The sequence below is a fragment of the Salvelinus namaycush genome, chromosome 38 (genome assembly GCF_016432855.1).
Source record: "Salvelinus namaycush isolate Seneca chromosome 38, SaNama_1.0, whole genome shotgun sequence".
Lineage (NCBI taxonomy): Eukaryota > Metazoa > Chordata > Actinopteri > Salmoniformes > Salmonidae > Salvelinus > Salvelinus namaycush.
The window spans coordinates 3,222,991-3,234,515 of record NC_052344.1 but is presented as its reverse complement, the minus strand read 5'-3'; the positions used below and the strand labels follow the sequence as shown (position 1 = coordinate 3,234,515).

General features: G+C 45.5%; 1 protein-coding gene across 1 annotated transcript; it reads right to left on the bottom strand.

The window, feature by feature from the left end:
- Window positions 1-3,602: 3,602 nt before the first annotated feature.
- Window positions 3,603-10,824, bottom strand: LOC120032040 (flocculation protein FLO11-like). Its single transcript, XM_038977965.1, has 4 exons — window positions 10,516-10,824; window positions 9,291-9,518; window positions 7,265-7,538; window positions 3,603-6,683 (listed from the first exon to the last, which is right to left on the bottom strand). The coding sequence occupies exons 2-4, from the start codon at window positions 9,417-9,419 to the stop codon at window positions 4,762-4,764; spliced, it is 2,325 nt and encodes a 774-aa protein (XP_038833893.1). The 5' UTR covers window positions 9,420-9,518; window positions 10,516-10,824; the 3' UTR covers window positions 3,603-4,761.
- Between the last annotated feature and the right edge of the window lie 701 nt (window positions 10,825-11,525).

The following is an 11,525-nucleotide window of genomic DNA, read 5'->3' as shown; positions in this document are numbered from 1 at the left end:
TTATACCCCTTGATCTTCAAGAATAGGACCTGGAAATATGGAAGTATAGATTAGCCAAATTGTTTTACCTGAGCATAACCCCAAAACTAAGGATTTATTAGCCTGCCCTACTCTGTTAATGATTTTTGTTGTCATGGAGGACTGATTGGGCTCATTGATTCAAGTTGAAAAATAAATGCTGCGCTCTTGGAATGGCAGATTTGAGCACTACTGAAAAGTGCTATTTACATGTGAAAAAATGAATGCCATGTGTTGCATTTGCTATAGGCCTATCGTTTACCTTTTTGTTGGTGACACTTTGATGTCTTGATAATATGCAGCTGTTTAAAGGGCAAATCCACAGATAAAACAAGAACAAAATAACCACCTCTGTTTTGTTAAAAAGCTGAGGGATGGGCCTGGAGAAATGTAATCACTCTCAGATTAATAGACAGACCTATGGATGCATTTACATTCACAATGTTTACAAACATTGGAGAAAAACAAGCTTATATTTTGGGTTCTCATGGAGTGTGACAGTTGAACTTAACTCATGAGGCATATATAAGTTATTTTCTTCAAGAATCAATGGATATATATATATCATTTATAAGTCCAAATATGGATGTAGCAACTACAAATTGCCCCTTTAAGTATATGAAAAGTGTGCGAGTTTGAACATGTGTCCATTAGGCCTATGTATTAAAAAAATGTACCAGCATGAATTAGATTGAGCAATAAAAGCCCCACTTTTATTCCATAGGCTGGGATCCGCAATGTGCAGCTGTTGCAAGAGCTCATTTTTCACTGGCTGACCACTGGTTTCAAAAACAATGATTGATAGGCATCTTAAACTTCTTGAATTCAACCATTATTGGGTACAAATACACATTTAGATTTGTGAACAGCCATCCACAACAACCACAATCCGTAAGGCGCAATTAGCTAAAGGAGAGAGCAGCAGTGTGATTCACATCAATGCGCTATGTAGATATCAATAAGAGGTGATATCCGTATCGCCGTAGACTACACCACTGCTGTCATCCTTACCTCCAAGCGTTTATTCAAGTTGGATAATCTTTGGATGCCGACAGCAGTCACACCATTGGAAGACATTGCTTGGATTGTAGCCTACAAAAGCCTATTCCTGTTATTTTCCCGCGATCCATCAAACCCATGTGCTGTGTCATCATAGCGGTCTCTGACTTGTGGTCAGACTCGCTCAGGTGGAACAAACTTACATTTGCGCCATTTTTCAATGCGGATTTGAATGTCATTGAGAAAACAGAGAAATGTCAAAGATTTCTTTTTGCAAACCTCCTTTCTGAATTTAAAAGTAATCCTTGAAGTAAGCATCTAGTTTGTCAAAAGTATCTGTAATCTGATTACAATATTTTTTACTGGTAATGTAACGGATTACAGTTACCGTTTTGTAATCGGTTACTCCCCAACCCTGGTCCCACCAATATGGCTGGGAGCCTTAGCTCCTCCATTGATGTACCTATGTGTGTATGAGAGGGAGTGCAAGACTGTATTAGTGCATCTGTGTGTAAGAGAAAGAGGTAGTATGGCAGAGGGAGTGTGTGTGTTTGTTAGAGGGCACTCTTAAAGGTTTTTTATGCTGCCTCTAATTACAGACCCTAAACATGCTTATTTCCTCACTTCCTGCCTTCGTACCTCCCCTCAACACACACACTCCTTACCCAACCACAGCTTTAGTTTCCCTCGCTCACACTCCCGAAATAGCCAATGCCCCAGATGTTCTTGGTCACACACACTCAGACCCATGCCCCACAGAGGGAAAGAGAGGCTATCTGTTGGGGCTGGGTAAAGTGGTCTGACTGCAGTGTAGACAGCATACCCATGTGAAACTGGGAGCGGCCGTCCACCTTGCAGAGAGAGTACACAGTGGGCTACAGCTCTCCAGGGAAATATTCTGTACGAAAGAGAAGGTATCTCAATATTCTTACGTCTTCCTCTGTCATCCGATCTGAAAAAGGGAAAGACAAAAACAATATTGAGGAAGACTTATGGGAGTTTGACTGTCCAATTATTTCATCTTAGTGGCAGAAAGGAGACAGGGAACTTTGGAATCATGACCTTCATGGATGGACAGTCAATGAAGTAATAGAATGAGGGGTTCGAGTGTAGGCTGAGGTGAGTTGATGCCCTGGAAAGCTTGTCTGTTTACTGTTCCATTAAAACCATGGTGAAGTATTTCCCAGGGAAGAGAAATCATTATAAACCATACACTGAGATTCTACTCATTCATAACATGGTAAATGCCCTGCAAAGAATAACAAACTCTGGATAGGATAGGTCATGTATATTACTCTCTTTATTAGGTGACACAGATGTACATTAAACGTTGTGTACAATATGACAATGAGCAAAATATATAAAGCCGCTGTTGTACCATAGCAGCAACTTTTGTTGACAATTTGTAAATGTTAATTGAATGTCAAATAAAGATTTTGTACGTGAGTCTTTTTGGATTTTCTCTCTGGGTCTGCAAACTACAGGTATATTTTCCCAGTATGTGTTTGTGTGTATTAGATACTTCATGAGTTACTGTAGATGAACTACAAAACCGGAGTCTGACTTTTTTCATTAAAAAAAACTTTAAAATGGACAAACATGTTTCACGCACGCACATACTCACATACTCACTCACGTACTCACTCACACACACAAACATGTTTCACGCACGCACGTACTCACTCACTCACTCATGTACTCATGTACTCACTCACACACACACACACACACACACACACACACACACACACACACACACACACACACACACACACACACACACACACACACACACACACACACACACACACACACACACACAGAGGGTTATGTACCAATATATCTGCAGTCCAGCGAGAAACAAGAGGCATCAGTTATGATGACAGTTAAATGACATATTGCAAATGCAAGTTCAGCATACAGTACATGAACAAAAGAAGGGCAAAACAATAAAAAATGGTCCTTGTGAGTATTTCTGGATTCTGTGGCTTCAGTGTTTGTGTTTTGGACATTGCAAGCCCTTGCCCGTCCTCACCAAGTTACGTTTTTCCCCCCTCAAAGTAGTAAAAGTCTACATTTCAAACCACATTCAGTGGTTTTGTGTGGGAGGAATGTCCATGGAGTAAAAATACACTTTAGCCAGCGCTGTAGTTACATATCACTCCTTTCCTAGAAACTCAAGCCTGTCTTGCACTCCCTCTTTTCTGTAACTTACATTCACAAAAATGTCATATGAGGAGATAAACACATGGGGTCACTTCAGAACTTCCAATAATTTGATATCCTTCGAGCTGAGTATATGAGGTACATGAATGCAAACTATTTTAATTGCTGCTTAGTTTGCTTGGTATGCCAATCAATTGTTACATTTCTAAGCTTTGCTCTTGCATGAGGGAATGTACCCCCTTCCGAGTGACCTGTCTTTAACATACCATAAGGCAGCAGTGGAAATCAATGGGTGCATAAATACCTATCAAGTAGGATATCATCAATATTTATGAGTAGGATGGTTACCGTCCTCACAGGGAATATAGATACATTCTAATAGATTAGTGTAACGTGTACGCTGGGAGTAGGGAAGCACGTACAGGGAGTGAATTTAATAAATAAATGAACATTGAACAATGCAAGTAACACGAGTAGCGTATATACATGAACCAGCTAGTCAGAAACAGAGTCAATAACACCTGAGGAAAGAGCCAAGGGGAGTGACAGATATAGGGGAGGTAATCAGGAAGGTGATAGAGTCCAGGTGAGTGTCATGAGGCGCAGGTGCGCGTAACGATGGTGGCAGGTGTGCGTAGAGAGGGGGGAGCGGGAGTAAACGTGACAATTAGTGAGTGAAGTTAATTCAACCTTATTCTGCCAGGAAAGTCCCTCAAACTATGTCCTTGTTCATGCTCTTAAGAGCTGAACGGTGAGATACATCACACTCTTAATAACCCCCTGGATAACAACGACGCTGAAATCGGTAAACAAAATAACATGTTGTGAGGCTCTTCAGTTCTCAGGTGACTGCACAGCCAGTTTATAATGATTCCAGTTCACTTTATCAGTACCAGGCTCAAACTGATCAGTAATCATTATAGTGTCATACAAAGTCAATGTAATTACATTGGGTATATAAATCCATCTTTGGAGAGTGAGAGCGTGTAAGGATTCTCACTGGTAGCTGAGGATGTGACATCAGAAGGTGGCAAAGGTAGTAAAAAGTCTGTCTCTGCCAAATGTGCCAATGCCAAAGACATTCAGCTGTCTGCATTACCCTTTGAACAGGTCTGTTTTTTTTGTCTGTTTTGGCCCAGAGAATATTAGCGGTACATGTATACTGTAAAGTACAATATGTCTTGATTCAGAGGCAATGTAAAACACTTAGTCGGACTACAGTTAAATAGAGCACAATTAAGAGATAGTGCTTTGATGCATATATGTGTGGGATTGTTGGGTGAATGTATTTGTGGGTATGAGTGCATGTGCACGTGTGTGTTTGAGTGCGTGTATGTCTGTTTGACGAATGTGTGTGTACATGTCTGCGTGTGTGTATTTGTCAACTAGGCCATGTGACGTGTCGGACTCGTTTGTCAGCATTCAGCGCTCAGAACCCGGGTGAGCCGGTTTCAGCCCGGATCATTCCACAGTAATGTAGGTATCCTCTCCTGCCACGCCTCACACCCTTTCAGAAAAACTCCAGAGGCCTTCGTTACGTCTGTCCACCTGGAAGCTGAGTAGAGGTTATGCAGAGAGTTAGAAAGTGTCTTTCAGCAGTCCCAGTTTCCGGAGAGCTTCTCTGCGTGACTCATCTGTCACTCCCCGTCCGGAGAACTGCACAGTGATCCCCTGGGAGCGGAACGATGGCTTGGAGACGGCGGACTTCGGCCGGGACTCCGGAGAAGAGGGAGACGCCCCCGCCCTGTTGGCGCTAGGGGGAGTGCTATAGCGGAAAGGTCTGGAGGCTGGAGAAGGCACTGGGGCTGAAGCTTTGCTGGGGGACCTCACTAGGGTGTGTGTGAGGATGTCAGGGGTGGTAATGGGAGAGGGGGTGGTGTCGGATGGGGTGACCATTCTGGTCTTCCCCCCGTAGCTCTTGACCTCGTAGGACATGGTTTCTCCTTTGGTTGGGATGGAGCTGGAGGTTGGTGGAGGCATCCTTTTGGCTGGCGTGGAGGTTGAGGCTGGGGAAGGCATCACTCTGGCTGGGGTTGAGGCTGGGGAAGGCATCACTCTGGCTGGGGTTGAGGCTGGGGAAGGCATCACTCTGGCTGGGGTGGAGGTTGAGGCTGGGGAAGGCGTCACTCTGGCTGGGGTGGAGGCTGGGGGAGACATCACTCTGGCTGGGGTGGAGGTTGAGGCTGGGGAAGGCATCACTCTGGCTGGGGTGGAGGTTGAGGCTGGGGAAGGCATCACTCTGGCTGGGGTGGAGGCTGGGGGAGACATCACTCTGGCTGGGGTGGAGGTGGAGACTGGGGGAGACATCACTCTGGCTGGGGTGGCGGTGGAGACTGGGGAAGGCATCACTCTGGCTGGGGTGGAGGTGGAGACTGGGGGAGGCATCACTCTGGCTGGGGTTGAGGCTGGGGAAGGCATCACTCTGGCTGAGGTGGAGGCTGGGGGAGGCACGGCCCTGCTCTCGATGTCTGGCTGGGTTAGGTCAGCCCTGGTTGTGGTAACAGGAGCAGGTTTCATTACCTTAGTCTTACCCCCGTAAGGGTTGAAGTCACTGTGAGAGGTCACTGAGTGGGCCTTACTGCCATGGCCACTGGTGGAGGGAGCTACAGCAGCAGCAGCAGCCTTAGAGGGGTTCACCACGATGGTCTTCCCGCCATAGCTGTTAAAGTCCTTGGACGAGACTTCGGGTGACGGAGAAGCAGGCTTGTTGTCATGGATACTTGCATGAGAGGTGTTGGTGTTGACTGTTGCTGGTGGCAAGGTCTTTGCCTGTCTGGCCACATCTGGTTTACTCACGGGTGTCAGTGTAGGGGTAGGCATGGGAACGGGTGTAGGGGTGGCAGCCGGAATCGGGGCAGCAGCGGGTTTGGTGTTTGTGCTGCTATTGTGGGTGTGGTTTCGGGTCAAGCCCAGTTTGGACAGTGCCTCCATCCGGGACTTATTTGGAGTGGGATCCCTGAAAGACACACTGCGGGTGGGAAGGTTTACCTGGGCGTTCTGCAGCCCATGGAGCTCCTCCGCCTCCACAGGGTGGGACGTCCCTGATAGGTTAGCCAGCATCTGATACTTCCTATCCTGGAGGTTCACATTGGCCAGCGAATGGCTGTGGTGCTGGTTGCTGCCCATTATCATGCTGATGTTGTTGGGGTAATGGGTGGGCTTGGCTGAGGTGGTCGGGTCCTGTTTGATTGGATAATCCCGGGAGGTGGGTGGTCTCTCTACGTTCTCTAAATCAAGGTTCCTACGGCAGTTGGACAGGAGGGAGGAAGAGAGGATGTTGGTGTTCCCCACACTCCCCTGGTGCTCTGCAATCTTCTGGGCGATGCGGACGGGGGTGGGGACGGAGCCTACAGGCTGGTACAGGGCGTGGCCATAGGGGGCACTGTCCTTGCCAGGGGGCGGCAGGTTGTACTCTGTAGGGAAGTTTTCCATCCCCTCACGCCTCGGCTTGTTCTCAAAATGCCTCTCAGGGTTGTTCATTACCATATTCTGGGTGAAATCTGCAAAGAGAAAGAGTTTGAGAGGTAAACTCATCAGTTCGCTGTACGTTCTGTATCTTCAAAAGACAAGGTCAATGGCAAATCTATATCTTCAAAAAACCATTGGGTCAATGGAAAGTCAATCATATTTCTTGTTGTAACGATGTACGCTGAGAGTCGGGTTAGCAAGTTCGGGAAGTGAATACATTTTAATAAATGAACAAAACAAGAAACACAAACAGAGCACCGACATGAAACAGCAACGATGACGACTGGGGAAGAACCCAAAAGGAGTGACATATAAAGGGCAGGTAATCAAGGAGATATATGGAGTCCAGGTGAGTGTCATTATGCACGTAACACTGGTGACAGGTGTGCGCCCTAACGAGCAGCCTTGTGATCTAGAGGCCGGAGAGGGAGCCCACGTGACACTTGTATATTCACTATACAGTACAAATGTCAATGTTGAGTAATCTGTCATGCTGATGATTGTGATGAAGTCTGATCTCATTTGACTGTGGTAATTCTAATGATCCAAGGGACTGATAATCAAATGTAAACAGTACTGTTTAGGGTGGAGCAAGGAGCGAACTGTGCTGTACCTGGCATGGGGGGGTTGAATGGTGCATGTGTGGGGTGGACCAGATCAGGCTGTGCTGGGCGAACCAGGTCTATGATGTCCTTGGGGCTGGTGCGTCTGTCTGAGGCTGAGAGGGGTGGTACGGGGCTGAGGCTGGGGGCGGATGCCCGTATGGGGGGTCCTGGTCCATCAAGCTCATCTACTGCTGGGGGAGTTAGCAGGGAGTCGATGGTCTTCTCAAAGAAGAGGATACAATCCTGCTCCTCCTGGCTTAAGAAATGCAGCGCCTTATCCTCCTGTAGGGGGCGACACAGGGCACAGGGCAACACAACACACGAGTTACTTGGATGGGAAGCGCCGACTACAGGGACACACGAGTAGATCATCAGAAACGTAGGTTAAAGGTGCTCTTTGGTTAAGGGGTAATTGTAACACGAGTTACATTAATGTGACATACAGTATCTCCTATACCATAATCAGGTCTAGTGTATGGAATATACTTCCTGTTGCCCAAAAAAGTTATGTAAAGGATGTAAACAAACACAGATCCTGTTGGTTTAGCCTTTCCCCTCATACTCGAAAGGACCACACACACTACACTGAATGTTGATCTGCCGTTCGCCTGCCGTTCGTTCGGTGTGCTGTGTTTTAGGGACCATCCGCTCGTGGACATCTATCTGCCTGCCAACATTTTTTGCATGATTTTTGTGTCCCAATCCATCCAGCTGCCTGCCATCTCTCGTATGTTTGTGTGTGCGTATGAGCCACGGTGAGAACAGTGCTGCTTGTTCGTGCTCTCCCACCTCTCAACCTTCTAATCCCCCTCAACCTAGCACAGAGACCTGGAGGAAGGAGCCTACACCCTCCAGCCTCTCCAACAGGGAGGCCTCACTGCCTACATGTTACATCACTACCTGTCCCTCTGTACAGAGCACATACAGCCACAGAACACAACACAATAGGCATAGGGTATACAATGATAGGGCTGCTTTGACGGCTGCTGGATGACACTGACTATAGATTTTTCCACTGCTCCCTGGGGTCTGTTTCACTCAAGATAATACACTGAATCAAAGGGCAACCTGGTTAGATTGTTTCAAATGAACCTTAATGGGTTTAGGAAAAAGGTACGAGGTCAACAGAATGCACAAATGAGCTAGAGACTAGCTATATATACTGAAGATCCCCCATAAAACAATGTGTCATCTAAATACACACATGTAGGCAGTAGACACACAAACCCAGGAAAGCGCACACAGACACAAATACCTGGCTGACAATGGCCCATTTTTATTGCAACAAGAAAATAAACAACGGATGCACCCATACCACTTTTCATCAACCATTACCACCACTGTCAATCAGCGACAAACCAAATATTTTTTGTTTGCTGTTTCAAGTTACGACCCTGTGCCTGTGATTACGAGGGTCAACAGGTTACCGCAGCAGGATGCCATCTCGTTGCTAGGCATCACTGTAGGGATGGAGAGATCAACCTTTACCAGAGGTAAATCTGTACCACAACACAGACCTGTTCTACTCAGCCACACACACCAGCCATACACACACATGTATGCACGCACCCATGTGCACACTCACACACGCACCAACACACACGCGTGCACATCTGTAGGCAAACTAATTTCGAAACCAAACACAAAGACCACTGACTTCTGTTGTGTGAAGCAGGACCAACAAAACTGCACCTTAACCGGTTTCCCTCAGTCTCTGTGGTGTGTGTGTGTGTTATCCCTGAGGCATGCAACAGGATGTAGTCATTAATCCTGTGTAAATTCTCAGTGACAGCATGACAGAGGGGGGCATGGAGACAGACTTTGGTGTATAAACAGATAAGTCAGGTTTTTCTTAAGTCACACGATGAAAAACACCTGCTCTAAACCAGGAACAAGTGGGTGAATACTTCAACGCCATGCCCCCTTAATATGGGTGCGTAAATTGTGAACAAAGGGAGAAATATTTACATTTTGACCTAAGATACCAAGAGAATAAACCATTAATGGAAAGGGATTCATATAAGTTATACTCACAAATGGTTTACTGTGGGAGTTTCTATCAGCGCCATCGTGACCCCCGTTGACCCCAAAGTAGAGGTTCGGATTGGCTTGCACTCGGACGTCCATGGTTATAGGGTCAAATGCCAGGCAACTCCTGGGCATCTCATGAAGGGTCAGGGGTTTCCGAGCAGTCCTTGGAGAGAAAGTCGAGGGAACGTGTCTGCTCTCACTCTGAATAACCTTTTAATCTCCTCAAACAGTCTGGAAACAGAGAGAAGAGGGACGGCTTTAAGGAAAGGAGGCTAGGTCAAACAATAACATAGTAGTAGGTGTACAGTATAAGACTACTTCCCTGATAGCCTGAACAAAGGGTGTACAGTAATAGAATGAATGTAATAATACAGTGGTGTTTTGGTTTACTATAACATCAATATCATGTTGACTGTCTCAATACTCTCAGCGGAGACAGCTGGTGAGAACAGAACACTCTCCCCTGGGAAAATGTCTTCCTCATTCCTTCCACCCCCAAACACTTATTCAGGGTAAATCTATTTCATGTAAATGCCAAACTCTCAACCCAAAGTTTGAACTCCAAACTGACACTGACTCAACCATTTCAGCTGAAGTATCAGTCATTTTGCAACAGGTTGTCATGTTTGCCAATGCTGGTCGCCTCAGCGGGGCAACACATCCAAGTTACAGCCATAAACACGGTTCACCTTGTTCAGTAGGTCCCTCGACTAGTGCGTCGTTCTCATAATACAGTTATTACACCCTCTATAGCAGGTTATTACAATATACCTAGTACATACAGTGGAGTTTTTTTTGGCACAGCATCACTAGTACAAAGCTCATAAACTGATAGACGAGTTATTCTGGATCAGGTATGTTAGCGACGAGCAAACAGGCTCCACCGGATAAGCCCTCCTTGTTTATGACCTTCAAATAAACTTACATTGGATGCTCAAAGCTGTTGATGGGTGATTTGTCAAGGTGACTGCTTTGACACATTCCATTCTCGCCATTGGTTTCGATGTAGCCTATGAGTTTATGTCATGATCAAATAAAGCCTAAAATTAAGATATTTTGCTGTGGGACACCGGGACTTCATATTCCCATTCCCAGTATTTTCATTGCAGATTTGAAATATTATACCAAATTAGTCCAAAATAGGCTTCCATAGACACAAGGTATGGTAGACACATTTACATTGAATGTACTGTACTTAACTTTCTTAAACATGTAGATATACACTTACCTTAAAGAACCATAGGCTTCTGAGAAAAATATATCCAAATGTCCCAAAACGTCACTCTGTATACAGGGATGGAGTAACAAACTCTTCCTTTTCGTAGAACAAAAACATAAAATCGTTAGCTTTGTTCTCAGAGTTCTCTGCCCTCCAGTCTCCTCGCGGTACTGGCGTACTTGGCGACCTCCCCGTGCGTAATGTAGCAGGTCTCCTGTTCCAGTGAAGCGTCAAGCGCACAAGACTCCACCCAATACCGCAGCTGAGCAGTGAACTGGAGCTTTCATTCAAGTGCTGGAGACCGCCCACTGACTACTAGAAATGATTAAGAGCGCTTTTCGCTGAGTCCCAGTTAAATATGTAGGCTATTATAGGCTTTTTCACTTAAACAATTAAGCAATCTTGGCTAATGACAGCATGGCCCCCCTTGAACTTAACGCACGCACTAACGTGTCACATCTGGAATGTTCTGCAAACCTTTTGCTTCAGACCCTATGGCCTTAATAATTATGAGCTAATATCATGCACGAGATGTAATTAATAATCCGGTTTAGCCTACAAATCTCGTGTAGCAGCTTTTGCCCTGCCCTTGTTGGGACCAAAACTTAACAAACCCGACTCTCTGGACTAGAGTTTCATTACAGTTTCTACTTTGGTACAAATGAGGTTGGCACCCAATTCACGCCATACCCTGGCATTGTTATTAACATTTCATTCATAGGCAGGCATGTCTGATATTTTCATGAATCATAGTGCTTCTTTTTTTCCAGCCTAGTGAATGACATAATTATTGGAATTCCAAATAACTGTTTTCATCATAGCAACAACCAAATTAAAATGCAAGAATTGTTATCTAGTTTGGTTTACGTGCGAACATTGCGTTTAATTTGAGGACATTTTTGTATTTTTTTGGCCATGACCCGGTAGTCTTTGGCCGCACTTTGTGCTGCTGGCATTACACTATTCGCCACCCATATTAGAAAGAGAGTTCGTCTTTGTATCTGTACCATAACGATTCC

Coding starts and splice junctions, on each gene's coding strand:
- LOC120032040 (XM_038977965.1), bottom strand. CDS start 9,419: ATGCCCAGGAGTTGCCTGGCATTTGACCCTATAACCATGGACGTCCGA. Junction 7,539..9,290: donor ACTCCCACAGTAAACCATTT/GTGAGTATAACT, acceptor CGCCCCCTACAG/GAGGATAAGGCGCTGCATTT. Junction 6,684..7,264: donor ATTCAACCCCCCCATGCCAG/GTACAGCACAGT, acceptor TTCTCTTTGCAG/ATTTCACCCAGAATATGGTA.